Source organism: Quercus suber, unplaced genomic scaffold (assembly GCF_002906115.3).
Source record: "Quercus suber isolate HL8 unplaced genomic scaffold, Cork oak 2.0 scaffold_94, whole genome shotgun sequence".
Taxonomy (NCBI): domain Eukaryota; kingdom Viridiplantae; phylum Streptophyta; class Magnoliopsida; order Fagales; family Fagaceae; genus Quercus; species Quercus suber.
In genome coordinates, this window is record NW_027069559.1 from 94,838 (window position 1) to 116,689 (window position 21,852).

At 34.3% G+C, this 21,852-nt stretch overlaps 1 protein-coding gene across 1 annotated transcript; it reads left to right on the forward strand.

The window, feature by feature from the left end:
• Window positions 1-5,292: 5,292 nt before the first annotated feature.
• LOC111983012 (transcriptional corepressor LEUNIG) lies at window positions 5,293-17,907 on the forward strand. The gene is given in 20 exon segments (XM_024014650.2): window positions 5,293-5,531; window positions 6,069-6,166; window positions 6,287-6,396; window positions 8,227-8,637; window positions 8,725-8,813; window positions 9,185-9,263; window positions 9,344-9,416; window positions 9,664-9,713; window positions 9,926-10,234; window positions 10,417-10,614; window positions 11,541-11,616; window positions 11,619-11,779; window positions 11,888-11,996; window positions 12,337-12,446; window positions 12,681-12,768; window positions 12,771-12,829; window positions 14,271-14,426; window positions 14,717-14,833; window positions 16,734-16,940; window positions 17,481-17,907. Coding segments are annotated over 20 exon segments (2,676 nt in total). The 5' UTR covers window positions 5,293-5,499; the 3' UTR covers window positions 17,625-17,907.
• The last annotated feature ends 3,945 nt before the right edge of the window (window positions 17,908-21,852 follow it).

Below are 21,852 nucleotides of genomic sequence, written 5' to 3' on the forward strand. Positions count from 1 at the left end.
ACTACTTTTTGGTTAAGAGGATACTGATTGCCTTACCATTGTAGTTAAAAGTTTAAACAATATATTTAATAATAAATAAGTTGAAGTGGGTGTGTATAGGATTATATTTTAAGATATGTAAATCCGCGGAATATAATAAACATACATTGGATGCTAAGAGCATTCACACTAAGAGCATTGTTTCTCTCACAGTCTCACACACACTCTCAATCTCTTCTCTCTCCTCTCTCATTTTTCCTATGCTCTGTCTCTCAATCTTTCTCTGCCTTAAGCACAAGCATTATCTCTCTTCATTCCTTGTCATCGCTGTCGACCACCTAGGTTTATGGTGGTGGATTGGTTTGTAGTGGTTGATGGTGGCTAGTGGCTGGGTTAGTGGTGGTGAATTGGGTTGTAATGGTTTTAGTGGTTGATGGCTCTATGAGTGGTTGTGATTTGAAGAGAGGGAGAAGACAGAGAGATAGAGATAAAGAGAGGAAAAAAAAAAATGAATAGTATTTAACTGAAATATGAAAATAAGAGCATTGATGTGGCGTGAGTTGTAATATAATAAGTCAAAATAGATAAAGTGACTCTTTAAGCACTAAAAATTTCCTCCACCAATGCAAATGTTCTGAAAGAGGTAAAAGAGCTAAAAAACTATTTTATACCTTGAAGTACTAGAAACCACCCAACATCAATGGTGTTATATCTAAAAATTTTTGCATACATGCTACTGTAGCAACTTACTGTAACTTGTTGTTATCAATTATTTATTATATTTTATCTTCCCTCTCCTCCACATACTTTATTAAATTTACTGTAGCTATTATTTGTTGTGTTTGAAATATTATTTTATTGTGTTATTTATATTATTTTAATGTGTTGTTACTAAAAATAAAAAATAAAAACAATTTTTATTGGGTATTTTGTAAAATAAAGTGGTAAAATAAATAAAATAGATTTTTGAGATGCTAAAAACTAAAATTTTTAGCTTCTTTGATATGAATATTTTTTTGTGACTCGATTAGTACCTTATATAGTATTTTCAATAAAAATGTTTAAGGTTTAAATTCTCACTCTTCTAACTATTAAAATATCAAAATAATATAATGGATAATATCAGCCTATCCAATCCATCCAATTTCAAACAATTGGGAAGAAAGAGAGATAAAATTTATATTTTAAGCATTGAGAAAAGAAAAGAAAAGAAAACCTACTAAAAGTGCATCCTACGATTTAAACTTTACATAAAAATCCTGTCAAACTTGTGATTTCATTCTCTAGTTGCGGACAATTACTCAATATAAAACACATTTTCAAGATGTGATTTTACTTGAACTTGAAAAATGCAAGTTTACAGTCAATAGTATTATAATTTAGTGGCATTGACAAGACTCCTTTATAAGGAAAATCTAAGTGCAAATCCTCATTTTCCATTTAGTATAACAGTTAAATTATCATTAAAAATAATATTTGGCCCGCATTGTCTTAAGCAAATAATAAGCTGACATTTATTGTAGACCCATATAATCTGATATTCAAGTATGGGCAAAATGTAGCTACAAAATTGATTATAGCCTTAGGCTACAAATTCGCTCAATATCTTTTTATTAAAAGTAAATTTTGACAAATCCATCATTTGATTGTATCTTCTTCTTATATTCTTCATGTTTGCAAAATTTCAAGAAAATTAAAGATCAATAGCTATGTCATCAATAAAATTTTAAATTGTAAGTTTTTGTAATTTAAAATTATGCATAAAATATAAGATTATAGATTATATAGTAAATGATATCCGATTGACACAAAAATTGACATGTGCATTAAGAGCGTAAAGAACACGTAATTCAACGGTTAGATTTTCAAAATATGCAGTAATATTTATTTTATTTAGTGAGTTTGTAGCCTAAGGCTACAACCAATTTTGTAGCTAAACTTTGTCCTTCAAGTATTCATTCACGAATATGTGTATGAAAGAATTTGTGGCAATATTTTGAAATTCATGGAATGGTTTCAATTCTTGAATAAAAAGAATTTTCTCTTGTTTTTTTAAGCCTCCTAATATATATATATATATATATTTTTTTTTTTGTTTTCACTTTAAGTGAATCCCTAAAAGCATGAAGTTTGGATAAGAGTAATTCCTTATCTTGTTTTTTTAAGCCTCCTAATATATATATATATATATATTTTTTTTTTTGTTTTCACTTTAAGTGAATCCCTAAAAGCATGAAGTTTGGATAAGAGTAATTCCTTGTACATCAAGACGAGTAAGAGTTAGATCTTATCAAAACCTCGTCACTTCTTATCCTAAAAAGTTATAAGATGACAAACCCCTTTTTTTTTTGGCACCATTTTTTAATAAATTTTTTCATTATCCTTTTTCCAACATAATAATCTTCATTACCTGTTTGACATTATAGTAAATGTGTGTGAACTTTTAAAACTCTTTTAGATTTCTTTATTTATGATATTTTTTCACACTCTCAGGTGTTACTTTAAAATTGAGACAGGATATGCTCTAAACATAGTTTTTATTTTATTTTATCAATAATAGACATTATCCTACCTTCCTTAACTCAAAGAGTAATACTATAGTTATAAACTATTTTACAATATTTTTACAAACTTTTGTTATGGCCCACGTTTTACTGATTCTCATCTAAGCCCACCAATAACGTAACATTTTTATTTACTAATGAACACTCACTATGTTAATAGTTTATAAAAAAAAAAATTATACTTCTAGCATTTTCCTAATTCAAATACACGTGAGATGCATTGAAAGATTCATTACAATTTACAAGTCGTGTATTATTATCTATGTATGTATATTTTGACATAATTATTGGTTAAAGTTTTATATTTTTTAAAGAAGTTTTTAAATATATTTATTGGTCTAACTTTTCAGATAAATTAAAAAACATTGAGGTGATTTTTTTTATTTTTTTTATTTATAAATTTTATCATACTTTATTAAACTAAAAGGAAGTCACGCTACACTTTCTATTTTTTGAACCAGTCACGGTACACTTTGGTGCAATCAAATATAAACTTCTTTTGACATGTAATATTATGATATTTCCAAATATGCCGTATTGACTCCCAATCAAATCCGTTGTAACCTTCTTTTTTTTCTTTGTTTTATTAATTGTATAATTTGTATCATTAGTCGTCATAAAGTATGACCCTTAAAATCAGGTCAAGATGGTCATTTCCACCTTGATAATCAAGGTAGTCTACGCAACCCACCATAATTTTTTTGGGATAATGATTAGTGTTAACTTGTAATTAGGTCAAAGTTCAAAACAATGTTCTTTTAAAAATACCTGATGGCGAAGCCAATAGAATTGAAAGTCGTGCCATAACTAAGAAGTCTCGTATTCTACTTATTTATTTTTATTTTTGCCACGATTCTACTTATTTATTATATATTATCAATTTAAAAGTTTCTAATATGTAACATGTTTTATGGATAAGTATTAGCATAATTTGGCAAAAAACTTTTTTTTTTTAAAGAATAATTTTTTATATAGGCATGAAGTATGATAAAATTTCAATTTATGACTTTTGCTCTATGATGATTACTTAGAGGCTGTTTGGCCCACTTTTTTTGGTCACTCAATTTTCGTCACTCAATTTCCATCACTCATCACTCATCACTCATCACTCATAACTCATCACTCATCACTCATTACTTAATTTTTTACACCCGTTTGGCACCATCACTCATTTTCCATAACTCAATATTTTTCACACTATTTGTGGGTCCCATAACTGTCACTGGTGCAGCTTTTTTTTTTTTTTTTTTTTTTTTTTTTTTTTTTTTTTTTTTTTTTTTTTTTTCAGTACCCAGAAACCTGAACTCACTGAAAAAAAAAAAAAAAAAAAACCCAGGAGAAGACCGAACCAAACCCAGTGAAAGAAGAAAGAAAAAAAAAGTTCAGATACAAGACCGAACCCACTGAAGAAGAAAGGAAAAAAAAAGAAAAAAAGAAAAAAGGAACCCAGAGGAATGGAGAAGACCGAACCCAGGAGGAAAGAAAAAAAAAAAAAAAAAAGGAGAAGACCAAACCCAGTGAAAGAAGAAAGAAAGAAAAAAAAAAAAAAAAAAGTTCAAATAGAAGACCGAACCCACTGAAAAAAAAAAAAAAAAAAAAAAGAAAAAAAAAAAAAAAAGTTCAGATAGAAGACCGAACCCACTGAAGAAGAAAGGAGAAAAAAAAAGTTGAAAAGGTAGCTAAAGTTATGACAGTGGGTCCCTCTTGTATGTTTAATTACAAAAATGTCATTGAGTTATGAGAATTGGAAACTGAAAACAGCCAAAAGTTGTTTTCAGTTTTCATAACTCATAACTCAAAAAGTAGAAAATTGAGTATTGGAAACAGAGTTATGGAAATAGAGTATTGGTGCAGGCAAACGAGTATTTTGCTATAGGTCCCACCATTTTTGAGAATTGAGTTATGAAAACTGAGAATTGAGTCATGAAAATACTCAATCCAAACAGCCTCTTATTCTCGTTATATTAAAATACCCTAGAGTAATTTGGTCAAAACTTTTTATTCTTAAGAATATTTTTCAAGTATGATTAAATTTCACCTTATGACTCTTGTTCTATGACTGCTACTATTATGACTCTTGTTCTATGACTACTATTATTTCTTGTTATGTCAAAATATTAATCGCTTTTGAATCCAAATATCTAGTTGGGTAAAAAAAAAAATTAAACAATTAAGCTAACTTTGACTCCATAAACGCAAGACAAAGAGCATAAACAAAAAAAATAAAAAAATAGGGTTCATTCTACAAATAAGGAAAACACAAGCACCACAAGGAAAAAAAAAAGTACTCCAGTAGGAACTCAATGCAGAACTTACCAAATTTACAAAACCACCCCTACTGACTCACCCCCAGTACAAGAGTAATTGTAAAAGGACTTCCAAGGTCCTTTTAGTCATTCAAGTAAAAAGCTGTCCTTAAGCTGAGTGTCAGACACTGAAAAATTTGACAGAATTTGAGGGTCATTTTGGTAAATTTGATCAACAAAACCATTATTATATCTACAGACTATACAGACAGCAACTCCTATCCACCAAGGGCTGATATAAAAAAAAAAAAAAAAAATTTCAGTGTCTCAAATAACACAAATGGAAAAGAATAAAAATTTAAAGTGAAAAGAGAAAAAGCAAAAAAAAAAAAAAAAAAAAAAACGTTTTTTGGGTTTCAGGTATCTCTATCTATACTTCACTTTCTTTATTTATTTATTCAATTAAATATAAACTTAATGCTATATATATTATATTGTGCTTAACTGTATATTTTTGTTCTGTGTATCTTTTGGTTCCATTTATTCACTTAGATTCTCTCTCTTGTGTCTCTGTGAGTTTGTTTTTGTGGGTTTTAATGTTTTTTCAGTGACAGAAAAATTTGGTAGCCATGGTCTTCTGGGTTTGGTAATCTCAAACAGTCTTACATTTGTATCCCTAGCTCGTGTGTGAGGTACTGGATTTAACCACCATGTCTCAGACTAACTGGGAAGCTGATAAAATGTGAGTTCTTTTTCACTCTTCCCCTACATTTTTGTTCTTGTTGTTTCAATATTCTATCTGGGTTTCTCTTTTCTTATCATTCTATGGCTTTCCTGTGCTGTTTTCTGTTTGATTTGGGTTCTGGGTTTCTATTATTTTCTGGGTTTTTTTTCCTTTCTTTTTTTGTATAAAATATTTTGATTCAAGTTGTGTTCTTTAGTTTTTGTGTGTGTGTGTGTGTGTTTAAATTTGCATGTGTTGTATTTGTATCTTTTGTGTACTTTAGGGTTCGTGTTTTTCAGCTATTTAATGGAGTTAAATTTGTGCAATAGGTGATTTAGTTTTTTTTTTTTTAATGTTTGTGGCTGTAACATTTGGGTTCCTGGACTGAAATTGTGTAGTGATACCACAGTTTCTTTGTAGGCTTTCTATAATCTCTATTTTGTTTGTAATCTTGGGTTATTGTTGTTTTGAGCTGTTGTTCTTTGTAAAAGTTATAATTTTTCTTCTCCTAATATTCATGACTGAGAATATGTTCTTGCTACTACTAAATAACAGGTTAGATGTGTATATCCATGATTATTTAGTAAAGAGGGACTTAAAGGCTTCTGCGCAGGCTTTTCAAGCTGAAGGGAAAGTATCATCTGATCCTGTTGGTGAGTATATTTGAACAAGATGTTGGGATACAAAGACAAGTTTCGTTTCTGAGAGTGTTTTTTTCTTCATCTCTTTTTAACCATTTTGATTGGTTTACATTTTTGGAACATGGGTTACAGCTATTGACGCCCCTGGAGGTTTTCTCTTTGAGTGGTGGTCAGTATTTTGGGATATATTTATTGCTAGAACTAATGAGAAGCACTCAGAGGTTGCTGCATCTTACATTGAGGTTGGTTAAGAATATTTTATTTTCTTGGACATTCTCCTTTAGTATTTGTTTTGTTTTAACAATGATTGTACGAGAGCGGAGGAAATGCGGTAACTACCTGGTAAAACAAGAGAATAAATAAACTTGCAGTTCAAAGACATAGAACTTTTCTATCATGCATACTCCAAATTGTTTCATCTAAAGACACTTATGCTTTCAAGAAAGTATGGATTCTGAGTTTCCCATGCAGAATCAACTTGAGCTCCTATGTGGCATTAATTAAGGGAAATAATTGATTCTCTTTCCATCTCTAGTTTAGTTGGTGCAAAACAAAGTTATTTATTCAGTTTTGTTTGAAAAACGTTAGTTATGATCTCACTCTTAGATGTTTATAATTTGGAATCCTGGATATTAGCTAACTGTGTGATTTGCTAATTCTAAAATTGCTTGTTTTATTTCTGTGACTGGTGTAACACATTTATAGTTATCATGGTCTTTCTGGTATTTATCTTTTCCTTTGTCTCTCAACCTGGAAATCGAAACTAACCTGCTTCTGTTGCTCTGTCTACTTTTGGAAGTCTGTAACTTGGCATCATCCATTATAATTTTTGCTAACTGTATCTTGCATTTGTCCTTGACTGTGACAAGAATTTAGAATCAGAAATGATGGTTTCTCCTTCTCCATGCTTACCCTTTAGTTTTTCTTTTCCTTTCCGCAACAAAAGTTCATCTCCCCCGAAGAAAAACCTGTGTTAGGTGTTTTTCTTGCTCGACTGGTTTATATTTTTGCATTGCTCATTGACAGTTGAGTGAATGACAGAATGGTTCCTAAAGAAACTAAATCATGTTATCTCCTTTACGTGTCCTTATATTAGATGTGTCCTGCCAAGATGTTTGTAGCTAAATTGATTGGCACCTCCTAGTGTTTTCAATGGATACATCCAGGGTTCAAATCCCCTGCCCCAACTATCAAATTATCAAAAGTAGATGTGCCCTGATTGTTCCTCTTCTTTGATTTCTCTTTTTCCTTGGTAGATATGAGGTGAATCTTTGGCTTATTTAAGGGGTGGGGTTGTGAGCTTGAAGATCAGTTGCACATCTTCAGTGATAGTCATTTCCCATAGGTAGCCATTTAAGAACTTTGATTTGCTAACGTAGAATTAGTATGCCAATCTTTGTGGAAATCACTTGTTCTTTCTGTAAAACTGTCAGATGGCATAAAGTTCCTAGCTGGAAACATGTTAAAGGGTAGCCTATTTTGACATTATAATTGTTACAATTTTTTTTAACGCTACAAATACAATTAAAAATAGATGTACAGCATGCCATTCATATAGAAAAATATATGAATTCTCCCCCAGTACTTTTGGGGGGAAGCTGCACCAGACAAACACATTCTTGTATTATTCTTGTCATCAATTTTTACTACTGTACTGTATCATGGTTTTCATGCTAATTTACATCTTTGTAGAAGCCCTTCTAGGTTGGCAGTGCTGCAAAACAGGCAACCCATCTTAGACTAGTTGAGGGCTTTTGTAGTTAGGTGGAAGGGAACTTTGGGTTTGGAAAGATGTGTGGATTCCTTTCAGTATAGGCACCAAATAACCTGAAGATTTCTGTCTCCTGAATCACAATAAAGATATTTATTAATAAAATTCCTCTGATGTCAATGAGGTCTTTGATTTGTCTGTTGTGCTTATGAGATTGATGGTGGACTGCAAACTGTAACCTGTACAGGTACAATGGTGTTTGTTGAAGTTCTTATTAAAAAAAGAAAAAGAAAAGAAGAAAAATAAAACGAAAACAAAAAAGTGTTAATCAGTCGAAGCTTATGGAATTATGAAATTGCAGACGCAGTTGATTAAAGCAAGGGAGCAGCAACAGCATCAACAACAACAGCAGCAGCAGCAGCAGCAACCTCAACAACCACAGCATCAACAACAGCAACAGCAACAGCAGCAGCATATGCAGATGCAGCAGCTCCTGTTGCAGAGGCATGCCCAACAGCAGCAGCAGCAGCAGCAACAACAGCAACAGCAACAGCAACAACAGCAGCCGCAGCAGCAGCAACAGCAGCTGCCAACACCACAGCAGCAACGAAGAGATGGGGCCCACCTTATTAATGGCAGCACAAATGGGCTTGTTGGAAATGACCCTCTCATGCGGCAGAATGCTGGAACTGCAAATGCAATGGCAACAAAGATGTATGAGGAAAGATTAAAACTGCCCCAAAGGGATTCTTTGGATGATGCGGCTATGAAAGTAGGTCATAGATGGATTATTTGGTTTCCTCAATAGCCTGATGATTATTGGTTTTTAAGTTTTTAACCATCTAAGGAATCTTTACAGCAAAGGTTTGGTGACAATGTGGGCCAGCTTTTGGATCCAAATAATGCCTCAATATTGAAGTCAGCTGCAGCAACTGGCCAGCCTTCAGGGTGCGTTTCTCATATTTGACTTTTTTTTACCTCTCCCCCCTTAAAATGAGCCTCTGGGCATAACATGAAATGAAATAACTTGTGCATGACATATGCATTGAGCTTGTATTTGGAGGAATGTGTAAGAATGTTTATAATTTACAACAATAATGCCTCAAATGGCTAGTAGAATAATGGGCAAATATTCCTCTTTCTTAGGGCAATGAATCATTGTGAATATGAATTTGAACCTTCAATTGGTATGGAAAATGACATGGAATCATTTCCTATCAACGCGATACTCAAAATTCAAATAATAAAGATGTATCATCTGATGCTTCATCCATTTATGAGCATTAATGTAGAGGGTTTTTTGATCTCCTTAATTTCAGGCAAGTGTTGCATGGTGCAGCTGGTGGCATGTCTCCACAAGTTCAAGCTCGAAATCAACAACTACCAGGGTCCACACCGGTATGGTATTTTCATGCAAGTGATCTTATTGTTTGACTTTCCTTATTTTTTTGTGGTGTTCTGACTTAGTGTGGAATCAGGACATAAAGACTGAGATTCCAGTTTTAAATCCCAGAGCTGCTGGGCCTGAAGGATCATTGATAGGAATTCCTGGTATTCTTTGCTTGATTGTTTTCTCTCTTGTTTCTTTTGAATTATTATTAGCGCACTTGTGAAAATTTAACTTTGAGTCTGGTGTTTATGATTTAACTTGAATCCTTTGTGTTCCTTTTTTTTTTTTTTCACAAACCAGTAAACAAAGAGAATCTGGAAATTAGGACCTGCAAAATTTCTTGAGATTTTTTTAAGTGGTATAGCATAAAGATGCTTGTATCTAACATGAAAGGCTGTGTTGTTTCAGGGTCAAATCAAGGTAGTAACAATTTGACTCTAAAAGGGTGGCCACTCACGGTAAGTTTGTTTATTTGTGTGTAATTTTTCCCCTCCCATTTTTGGAAGTTATTTATCACTGTTTTGAGTGCATGAATACTACTAATGTCTTTCTTTTTGTCTGGAATATCTGTTATTTTGGATGTGTTCTTGAAAATTGGCATTTTCTATTCTTATTTCTTAGTTATTATGATGATTATTGTTAACTGTTTAACCTTTTTGCTTGTTTTTAGGGGCTGGATCAGCTTCGCTCTGGGCTTCTTCAGCAACAAAAGCCTTTTATACAGGCACCTCAGCCCTTTCATCAACTTCAGATGTTGACACCACAGCACCAGCAACAACTTTTGCTTGCACAGCAAAACTTAACATCACCATCTGCCAGTGATGAGAATAGGAGACTGAGAATGCTTTTGAGTAGTCGGAGCATGAATCTTGGGAAGGATGCCCTTACAAATTCCGTTGGTGATGTGGTTCCAAATGTTGGATCTCCGCTTCAAGCTGCTAGCCCACTATTGGGTCGAGATACAGATATGCTGATTAAGGTTCTTTTCACTATCAATTTGGATACATCAGCAAATATAGTTGTTCCTACGTTTGTTGTGGTTGTGTTTTTTCCCTTACCTGCCTCAAGATGTTTCTATATCAGAATTATCATAAACATCATGGTCTTTCTGCGTCTAAGTTTTGTTTTCGTTTTATTTTTATTTTTTACCTCTTCCTGTAGTTAAAAATGGCTCAGATACAACAGCAACAGCAGCAACAGAACAGTAACCCACAGCAACAGCAACAGTTTCAACAACATGCTCTTTCGAATCAGCAATCACAGAGTTCAAATCACAATCTTCACCAGCAAGATAAAATGGGTGGTGCTGCCAGTGTCACTATGGATGGCAGCATGTCAAATTCCTTTCGAAATGATCAGGTCAGTCCTTTCTGTGTCATCTCTAGCAAAATATGTGACATTTTTTGCTCTTGGTATTATCTCCTCCCTATATGGCACTCTTGCTAGTATTATTTTTTCAACTATTTTGGAAACTGTACTTTCTTTTGTAGTGTCCTTGTCAACATCTTTATTGATTTGAGTTCTCTTTCGTTCATTTGTACAACATGAGTCTTGTTTGTGAAATCTTAGTCATAGCCCATTATGTACCATAATCTGGTAGCACCATATTGGGAGCCATATGCACTTGTGTGGGGGCTATCTGTACTAATAGGATCACATTCAACATTTCATGACAGGGGTTTCAGCAATGTTAACATGAAAGAATCCAAGTTCTGCCTTTTCCTAAATCTTTATAACTGCTAATATTTTTCAAAAACAATACTTTTTCCCGACATGCCGTACACCCAATTTAGAACCCTTTCTCTTGCTCTCTTACACCGCCCCACCCCACAAAAAAAAAAAAAAAAAAAAAAAAAAAAAAAAAAAAAAAAAAAAAAAAAACACACCTTTATTTACTGAATAGTTATATTCATAATTACATGCATCAGTATGCAATTAAAATTTAATTAATTGCTTGCCCGTTTCTATGTAAGTTACATAAAAACATTTTGGTATGCAAAGATTTAGTTGGAAATAGCAGTTCCATATAATTATTGGTGGCCAACTAATAATTCTTAGTCACTTTAATATCATGGTTTGGAAAGTAGTAACCATGTTATCATTAAGCTTGGTGCCCTACTCTCTTCTCTCTCTCTCTCTCTCTCTCACGGGTGCATGTGACATGTTCAAGCTGTTAGAATTTACCCATTACTCTAATTTTTCAAAATGGGCTTATAGTTTTGTTATGCATATCCTATGAAAGTTTGGGCGGGTTCCTAACATTGTTTTCCTGAATGCATTTTAAGGTTTCTAAAAACCAGACTGGGAGAAAAAGAAAGCAGCCGGTATCATCTTCTGGTCCTGCGAATAGCTCTGGAACTGCAAAACAGCTGGACCCTCTCCAAGTTCAGCACCCTCAACACCCTCAACACATACCCCTGGAGACGTAATATCAATGCCTAATTTGCCTCATAGTGGTAGTTCTTCCAAGCCATTGATGATGTTTGATGGTCCTGGCACCCTTACATCACCATCAAATCAATTGGTGAGTGTATTCTTTATGTTCTTGTATTGAGGAACTCAAAACTTCTTGCATTGTATTCTCATTGGCATTCCATTTTGGCAGTGGGATGATAAAGATATTGAATTGCAGGCTGATATTGATCGTTTTGTAGAGGATGAGGATAATGTTGAATCTTTTTTATCCCCTGATGATACAGACCCTAGAGATAGTGTTGTTCGCTGTATGGACATGAGCAAAGGTGCAGTAGATATATTTCTTTTACTGATTATGAGTTTTATGAATAGCATTGAGAATTTGAGATAGTGGGAGTACCAAAATTTCTTGAATCTGATTTGACAGTTTGCAAATTTTTAATTCATGGTTCCAGGGGTTAATCTTGTTCTAGAACAGGGATCATAGTAAGACATATTGGTACTCCATTTCTGCAAATGACAAAATTCAATGGGGGCATGAATGTGAGATTATCATAAAACATGTTTCATCTGATTTGTCAACCACTAGGTGGTTGGTGGTCACTGGTATTTAATTATCATTTGAATTTGGGCTGCCTGTCGTGATTTACTTACATTTTACTTTAGGGTTCACATTTAATGAAGTGAGTTCTGTTCGAGCAAGCGCAAGTAAAGTCATCTGTTGCCACTTTTCATCAGATGGGAAATTGCTTGCCAGCGGTGGCCATGATAAGAAGGTGAGTGCAAGAGGTTTGATAAACTGTGTGTGATATATTGAGCAACGGTTGTCTAAAAGCACCAAAAATGTGCTGTGGCTGCTCTGTTTTGAAGACTAATTTCTTGAATGTTAAATTCAAAATTATGTGCCTAATTTTTCTTTCAAAATATAAGAAATGAATTTTTTTTATCCACGTAATTTAATTATCAAGATTAGGGTATCTAAAACTTTTTGCATGGTGATTATGTGACAGGCTGTATTGTGGAACACGGACTCTTTAAAGCCAAAAACCACACTTGAAGAACATTCTGCTTTGATTACTGATGTCCGTTTCAGTCCAGCATGTCACGTCTTGCAACATCTTCATTTGACAAAACTGTCAGGGTTTGGGATGCTGACAATGTTAGTTGAACGTTCTTCCTGTTCATAATAGTGTTTTTTTTTTTTTTTTTTTTAAATAAAAAATTTTAAAACTTAATACTCTATTCTTGCATTCGAGTGGTCCTGATACATTGAAGTCATAATAGTTGTGTTTTATTGAATGATGCCCCCCTCCCCCCTTGTATCTTCAGGTCATTTGGGTGTTCAAAGAAAATAAAATTGGATTACATGAATTTTTTGCAGTTCTTATTTATCCAAAAAAAAATGTTGTGTTTATTGTCTCCCTTGGCTATGTGTATATATATATATATATCATTTGCAAACTAGTTAGAGAGCAGATTAATGTGGGTTAGGTTGAAGGGTTTCAAATTCATATTAATGCTATTAGCAGCATGGAGGATGATTTAGAAAACTGTGCCCGTATGACTTATGAACCTGGAATATGGAACCATCAAAACTGACTTTGCTGTGCCATCCAAGGCACACTAGGAAAAAGGACATGGACATTTGTACTTTGTCAGCTCACTTATTATTTTTTGTTCCACAATGTATATAAAGATATTACTGCTCACACAATGCATGATAAATATCTTGGCAAATTTTGGGTCCAAGCTTCATATTTAAACATGAGTGCTTATAGTTATATGCCTTCTTGTCTTTAAGACAAGCAACAATCATTGTTAAACATTTCAAATGCTGTTTCAAAAAAGATGACAAATTTTCTTGTTCGGATTTCTGGAAGTAATTTAAGTAAACTGGCAATTAATTTAGTGGCAATGGCTAGTGAATATGCCCATGTTTGGTGAAGAGGTGGTTCAGAATAAATTGCATATATTAATATTTGGATTCATTCTGTACTTCATTCGATATAACATTATATAGTTCTCTTGTGCTTTACAAAATATCCATGTTATCTGATTTTTATGACCAAAATGAAGTACATGATTAATAAATTGCTTATCATCATATGAAGTACATATTATTTGGTGAAGTACATGAGATATCAAGATAGATATTATGGATGGTGGTTCAAGAAAGAGAGCGAAACATGTTTCGGATCATTTATCCTGGCCACTGATTGTGAGGGTCCTTTGTGTATATGTGGTTTCTGAGTATACAATTTGGTAAAGATATAAAATCTGGTTTAAACTTGCATAAATCCTGGTCTCATGTTGCATACATTATCAATCTTTTACCATAGACCAGTATGAAAAATTGTGTCCTCATCTGCATTAGTTGAGTAAAGTGTTGATCTGTGTTCTGGGAAATTATTAATGGCTGCATGATTCTATAGTTTCTGTGTGGTGGAGTAATTGTGTGCATTCTATTTTAGTTTGTTTGTTGTGGTGTTGTGATAGTTGAACCTATACTTCTATTAACAATGCATTTTTTTTTTCCTATTATTAGTATGATACCTCCATGAGCTAGATATTTTTTAACTTTATTTACATCCTATATGCAGCCTGGTTATTCACTTCGTACCTTTACGGGGCATTCTTCCACTGTGATGTCACTTGACTTCCACCCAAATAAAGATGACCTCATTTGCTCTTGTGATGGAGATGGTGAGATACGATACTGGAGTATTAACAACGGCAGCTGTCAAAGAGTGTTTAAGGTATGATCTAACTTTTACTTATAAAAAAAGTGTTTAAGGTAGGATCTTTTATACTGTTTGTTCAGTAAGCATTAATTTAAATAGCATCTCATTTGCCATGAAAATAGGGTATAAGGTGAGGATTTGGATTCAAGATCTATTGATTTTGTAATTAACCAAAAAGAAAAAAAAAAGAAGAAGGAAATTTTCTTTATTTGATGCAGGGCCTTTTTTGTCTGGGTTGTTTTGCTTATTAATTTTTTCAACGTGGTTTTTTCTATGAATTTCAAAGTACTTTTCACTTGTGATAGGGTGGTACGGCCCAAATGAGATTCCAACCCCGTTTTGGAAGGTACCTTGCTGCTGCTGCAGAGAATGTTGTATCTATACTGGATGTGGAGACCCAAGCTTGTCGGCATACATTACAGGTCAATTTGACATTTTCTATTATATTTCTTTTGAATTAGACCAAGGATGTGATGCAGTTGTTTAGTGAATTGTTCTCTTAGATTCTGTAAGCGGAAGGGAAGTAAATGCTGCAGAAGAGACACACGGTCCTGCTTGAATCCTGAAACACTATACCCTGATTCTCAACTGATAGGAGTTATCTCCCAAAATGTGTGTTCATAGTTTCTCATGCTAATCAAATCCTCAGTGAGACAAAATATTAAGCAAATCCCCAGTGAGACACAAAATATTGCATCCGTATATAATGTTAATCTGCTTTGATAATTTAGATTAATTTTTTAAAATAGTAAATTAGAAGGAAATGGTAAAAAAATTTACAAACTAAAAAGGAGAGAAAGAAACTAGTATTAGTTTGCCTTGAATTTGAATAGATGAAAAGAAAGAATATTTCAACAAAGCACTGTTAGTGACAACTGATGGAATGTCTTTTACATTGGTAATACAAGTCCTTTAATATCTAATTTACATTTAAAGAGAATTAACAATGTAGATCAATGATTTCCAGTTAATTTGGTAACAGTTCTGTGAGTAGTTATGGGTTCTTTATGAGTGGTAATAATATCTTGAAACATCAGGGATTATTTATTTATTCATTTATTTTTGATAAGTAATTGCAATTCATTAAATACCAAAAAAAGCATGTACAGGAAGAAATTGCATATGGGATTGTGCAGGTCATGTATGCAGCTTTCTGGATATCTTATGCAACCCTATGGTTTGCATATGTAGTTCAATTTCAGACTCCCAAAATCCTTGTATTATTATGAGATACAAGTTTCAGGGTCCTTTGCAAAAATATTTTTTAGTAGTGAACTGCATTAGGTCTTTAGAGCATTCCTGGATGCAAAATACATTCCCAAATACACAAAAACATACAAAACTGCTCCTTTATCCTGGAATGCATCCCTGTAGCAGATCTTACAACCTGCTACAGTAAGATCTATATTTAAATCTTACATTAGCAAGCTCTATTTCCTTTTTTCTAATTTTTTAATCATATGTTGGATATTGCGTTTTTGTTTTTGTTGAGTAGAGCGCGGGCCTTTTATAAAAGTACATTTTTAAATTTTAAAAAAAATATGATGTATTTTCAAATAGAGTTTGAGATGTAGGGTGTATTGTTAAAGTGGGAATGTAAAATAGATAAAGTAGCTTTTGGGGATGCAAAATGTTTTTTTTTTTCCTTTTTGATGGGAATGCTCTTAGGCAAGATGCCTCTAAAAGGCAAAATACTGTAATTGATGCACATTTATCATTGAATACTTGGGACATAAAGTTATTAGCCGGTACCAAATGAGGGGTACATACACAGAGACACCGGAATTGAGTCTAATTGAACTATATTCTAAAGTTAACTAACTACTGAAATGATGAAGTTCTGATGGTGATTGCCTTCGCATCATTGTTTTTGTGAAAGCCGCTAAAGTTTAAATTTTTGGTCCCCACTCCAGTATTCTTGATGGTTGACTTTCTTGGATTCAAAGGCAAGCTGGTCTTATTTCATTTAAGAACATGGATGCTTTTTTATTATTTTTGGGAGATAATTAAGAATAAATTTGTTGAAAATGAACTACATCATGCAAAAAAAGGCAAAAAGTAGCCAAAAGAATAACAAAAAATTATTCTACTCCTGCCGTGGCAAAAACTCGATTCTGTGTGCAACATGCATAACTGTTGTTCGTGGTGAAACGAAACAGAAAGTGTCAGCATTAAAGAAACTTCTTTGTTCTCTTATAAATTCTAGAACTATTTTCTGAAACTTTGTTCTCTTAAGTGTCTTTTCATTCTACTCCTGTGTTCTACCTTGTAAAATTTGGCATGGCTAACCTTCTTCCTCTTATTGTGTGTTTGTAATTACAGGGACATACTAACTCAATCCATTCTGTGTGTTGGGACCCTTCTGGTGAGTTCTTGGCATCCGTCAGTGAGGACTCTGTCAGAGTTTGGACACTTGGATCAGGAAGTGAAGGAGAGTGCGTACATGAGCTGAGCTGTAATGGCAATAAATTCCATTCATGTGTTTTCCATCCTACATATTCTTCATTGCTGGTCATTGGCTGTTATCAGGCAAGCATCTGCATTTTTCTTTAAATTCTTCTTTGTCTACTGTTTTAAATTTTTAATAGCTCCTTAACTTGGCAATATATATCATTATGATGCCTTTTTTTTTTCTTTCTTCCATTGATATTCAAATATAGCCACATTGTCAAATTGCCTGTGTAAGTTAAGCTTGGGTTGGCTTGTCATTGTATGGGTATATTCTCAGTAACCTGAAAATTGGAAATATCTTGAAGCTGAGTTTGAAGAAAAGTGCTAGGAGCTTCTAATTTGTAAATTCTGCTTCGGATATGGGGTATGAGTATTAGGAACTTGAAGGCGAACTGTCTTATTGATTTTGTGTGTGTGTGTGTTTTTTTTTCTATTGCATTTGATGGTAAGATTTGGTTGAACTTTTTGATCTTTGGTTTATAGTTGTTATAATGTGGTTGGAAATGGGGCTCCGACCCTGGTTTGTTTCCTATTTTACCTCCTGATTCACTGCTTGGCTCAGTGAGTGTGATGATTACATTGCTAATAGGGTTTCATTTTTTCACTTGCTGTGTGCAGTCTCTGGAGCTTTGGAACATGTCAGAGAACAAGACAATGACTCTGTCGGCTCATGATGGACTAATTGCAGCATTGGCTGTGTCAACTGTTACAGGTTTGGTTGCTTCGGCTAGTCATGACAAGTTTGTCAAATTGTGGAAGTGATACAATTGTCTCGAAGTAACTAGCAATACAGGATTAGTTTTTTTTTTTTTTTTATTCACTGTTGATCCAATGCTTGAAGTATCTGTTTTGGTTGCTTGATCTGCTCACATCTGTATCTTTCCTCTTGGATGTCCACATTATCCCAGAAACTAACCTTGTAAAATTGTTGTTGTATGTCTGCTATGTACCATTTAGTGTATTAACTTGGAGATATTGTTACGCTTCACAGACTGGTTGTAACATTTTGTACTCTTCTAAGAACTTATATATTTCAGTTGTGTTAGCTTGTGTTTTGGTTTGTAACATTTAACGTCTAGATCAATTATACAATTTATTTTTTATTCTCCTCTCCCTGTAATGGTCGTTTAGATTTCACTTTTCAGTGTTTTCCTTTACTGATGTCAAATCAGTTCAAGCAAGTATTATGATTACATTATTTTAATTCCCCAGGATACTAATTGTAAAGTTGTTGCTTTGTAAGTTCATGATATAAGCTGTACAATGGCGTATGGATTCTTTGATGCAAGAAATTATACTTGAAGGACCTTCTTCATTAGTTACTGATGTCTGTTAAGTCAGCTAAATAATCTTATTGGAACAAGCTCTTGATATTTTCAATACGTATTGGGTACACTGTCTACTGGAATAACAAATATACCTTTCAAACATTTTTTATATAACTCAATTGTGATTTGAATGGTATCATCTCCTAATTAAATCTTGATTAGTGTATGCTTTTGGCCCTTAAAATTTTGAGTTGTTTTTATTTTGGCATTTTACGTTTCAAAATTTATATTTTGGCATTTTATGTTTGATTCCATTTTCATATTAGTTCTACTGTCTATTTCATTTAGTAATTTGATCATACATAATATGTTTTTCTACCTACAATTAAATTCTGGCATTCCACAACATTTTAGAGATAGTATTCTATGAAATAGTTAAATCTAAAGGGTGTCTCTATTGGTTAGATTAGTGAAAATGGATTGCATGACCAATATTAAAAAGGAATCAATCATCAAGGGTCAAAATAAAAATAATCCCGAATGTTAAGGTCCAAAAATGTATTTTAGTCTAAAATCTTCATATCTTGGAAAGACAAACTTTTTAGATTGACATAATCTGTCCCAAAACTTCCCATCCAGAAATTTCCCATCTGATTTGCTTGAAATCTAGCAAACATTCTTGCTTGCAACATTCAGTTTAGGACGTATCTTCTTTGTTTTTTTTTTTTTGATAAACTGCGATAGTTGTATTAAACTAGAAAAGGAAGACGAGAGGGGCAATCGACCTTACAGGCTGACTGTAAAGCAGTCAGAAGATTGCCGTTATTACAACAAAAAGAAGAGGAAGAAACTAAAGTTAACTTGGCGGCAGCATGAGCTGCGCCATTACAGCTTCTATTGATCCAACTAAAAGAGCAAACAGCAAACGACTTAGCTAAACTACGAATATTATCAGTAATAGTAGAGATGGACCAATACATGGATAGGTACTTGCCTGCAATTGAGTCAAAACAAATTTTAGAGCCCACTGGATTGCAACAGCTTCAGCAATGAGAGGAGAGCCAAGGTGACTTAGCTTTGTCCATGCTTTGATCACCTCGCCTTGGTGATTACGAGCAACAACGGCCAAGGCAACTTTGGAGGGTGTGAAAGCAGCATCAATGTTGATCTTGATCATATTAGAAAGGGGAGGAGCCCAAGTTCTGTGGATGTGGGGAAGTAGAGATGGGGTAGCTGAAGGGAACAAAGCTAGATAGGAACGATGTCTATTAAAGATAGCCTGCACAGAGCTACTGATGTCAGCAAGCCCGCCATTTTGCAAGACATAGTTATGAGTGCACCATATTTCTTCCAGTATGAAAGACATGATCAAGGAGATGATCCAATTATCCATGTCTGGGCACATTGTATCTGGGGGCTCAAGCACCATCTTTATAATGTCTTGATTTGAGTTAATCAACACTTCATTTGTTCTAAAACCCCAACAACATGCAAACCACAAAGCTCTAGCAACTGGGCACCCGAAGAAAACATGGGGTAAAGTATCGGACTCTTCACCACACAGGATACACTTACAGTCAGTTATTTGCACCCTTTTAGAAAGATTCTCTCTGGTAGGTAGGACATCTACTGCTATCCTCCAAAGGAACATTTTGATTCTCTCCGAGGCATTAAACTTCCAAATCTTCATCCACAGTGACTGGGGGATAAGAGATGGCTCATCCCTCTGAGTGGTAGCTCTATAGGCTGATTTAACAGTGAACCTACCTTTTGGATCAAGCACCCAAATGAGTTTGTCAGGACGGGGTTGGACAGGGAGGGAAATTGACAAAATGGCTCTTGCTGACTCAATGTCAAAGATCTCATTAACCAAAGCTGCATTCCAATAGCGAAGTTCATCATCAATTAGTTGGGATACCAGCATTGGAATTTGAGAAAAAGCATCTTCTCTTGGTTTAGGTGAGAAACCTTGAATCCATGGGACCCAAGGATCCTCCCAAACACTCATTGAAGACCCATCCCCAATCAAATAGCAAGCTCCTTGTCGAATGATTACTTTGGCCTTTTCTATGGCTTTCCAAGTATAAGAAGCTGACTTGGGGGGCTCTGTGCGAAGCCAGTTATGCTTGACTTTGTATTTGGCTTTTAGCAGATTCATGCATAAGCTATCTCTGTTAGAGGCAATCATCCATGCAAGCTTAGCTAGTAGAGCACTGTTGAAATCTTTGGCCTTTCTAAATCCTAGTCCTCCTTTGCATTTGGATTGGCATAGCTTGTCCCATGATCTCCATGCTAGAAATCTTCCCTCCGGTTCTCTAGGTTTCCACCAGAATCTTCGGGTTAACGTGTCCAACTTGTCACAAATATTATTAGGAACACAAATATTATGAGCCACTGACTTGATGAGAGTACTTCTACCAGCCCAGGATAGACATCTGCTTCTCCACCCCATGAGCTTGCTCTCAAGCTTTTCCTGAAGAAACTTGAAGTCCTTTGAAGGGGCTCTTGATCGGAAGAGTGGTGAGCCAAGGTAGACTGCATCTTTTTTTAGCCCCTTCATCTGTAGCAATCCTTTGATCATTCTACGGTTCTAACCGGGAGTGTTCTTTGAAAAGAAAACACCAGATTTGTTGTTGTTGATCTTTTGACCAGACCAGCTACAATATTTTTCAACACACTTGATGATATTAGTAGCCTCCTTTTTGCTTACTTTTGAGAACAAGATTATGTTGTCCGCATACATCACATGGGAGATGGGTGGGCCTCTAACGCTGGCCTTGATCCCACTTATATTTTTCTGAGCCAATTCATAATCAAGAATTCTGGACAGCACCTCTTGGCTTAAGATGAAAAGATAGGAAGATAAAGGGTCTCCTTGTCTCAACCCACGGCTAGGTTTAAAATGACTTGTTTTCCCACAATTCACTAATACCTCGAAGGATACAGATGAGACGCATGTGAGAATCCAGTTTATGAAGACCTCGCTGAAACCGAATTTGGAAAGGATAGTCTGTAGGAATCTCCAGTTGACACGATCATATGCCTTTTGGAGATCCAACTTGATGGTCATCAAACTGGTTTTTACCTTCTTGGTTTTGAAGCTATGTAGCATTTCTTGAACAATAACTTGATTTTCAGCGATCCATCTATCTGGTAAGAAAGCAGACTAACATGGAGATATGAGCTTTTGCAGGAGAGGTCTACATATCTTCTTTGTTAGTTAGAAGGAAGACATGATAAATGATAGAATGGATTGAACTAGGCGGTTTATTAGAGTACTCCTATCTGCCCATTGAAGGATGCTTTTTCTCCCATCTAAATCCATTCAACTTAGATCCTATCTTCTTCTAAAAAAAAAAAAAAATGAAAAAGAAAAAATGATTCTTACCTTTTAACAAATTGCAAGTCTTGGATTTTTGTGTCTGGTTAAGCGCCCTAAAGAATTGGTGCCCTAGTAATTTGAATTTCTAAGACATGGCTCAAAAAGTTCTAGGCCCAATAGACCCTTGCAATCACAAAAGTGCTAGCCGACTTATATCTTTGTTAAAAGTCCGGATACCAAAATTCTACTTTATATCTTTGACACCTATGTCCTAGATGTACTAGTTGTTTATATCTTTTTCTTTTCTTTGTTTGGTTCTTAACAGGAGTTAGCTTGTCTTCTTTCTCCAATGGATAAGCCAGTAAACTAGTGAGAGAATAAGAGCAACGAGTGTGATAAA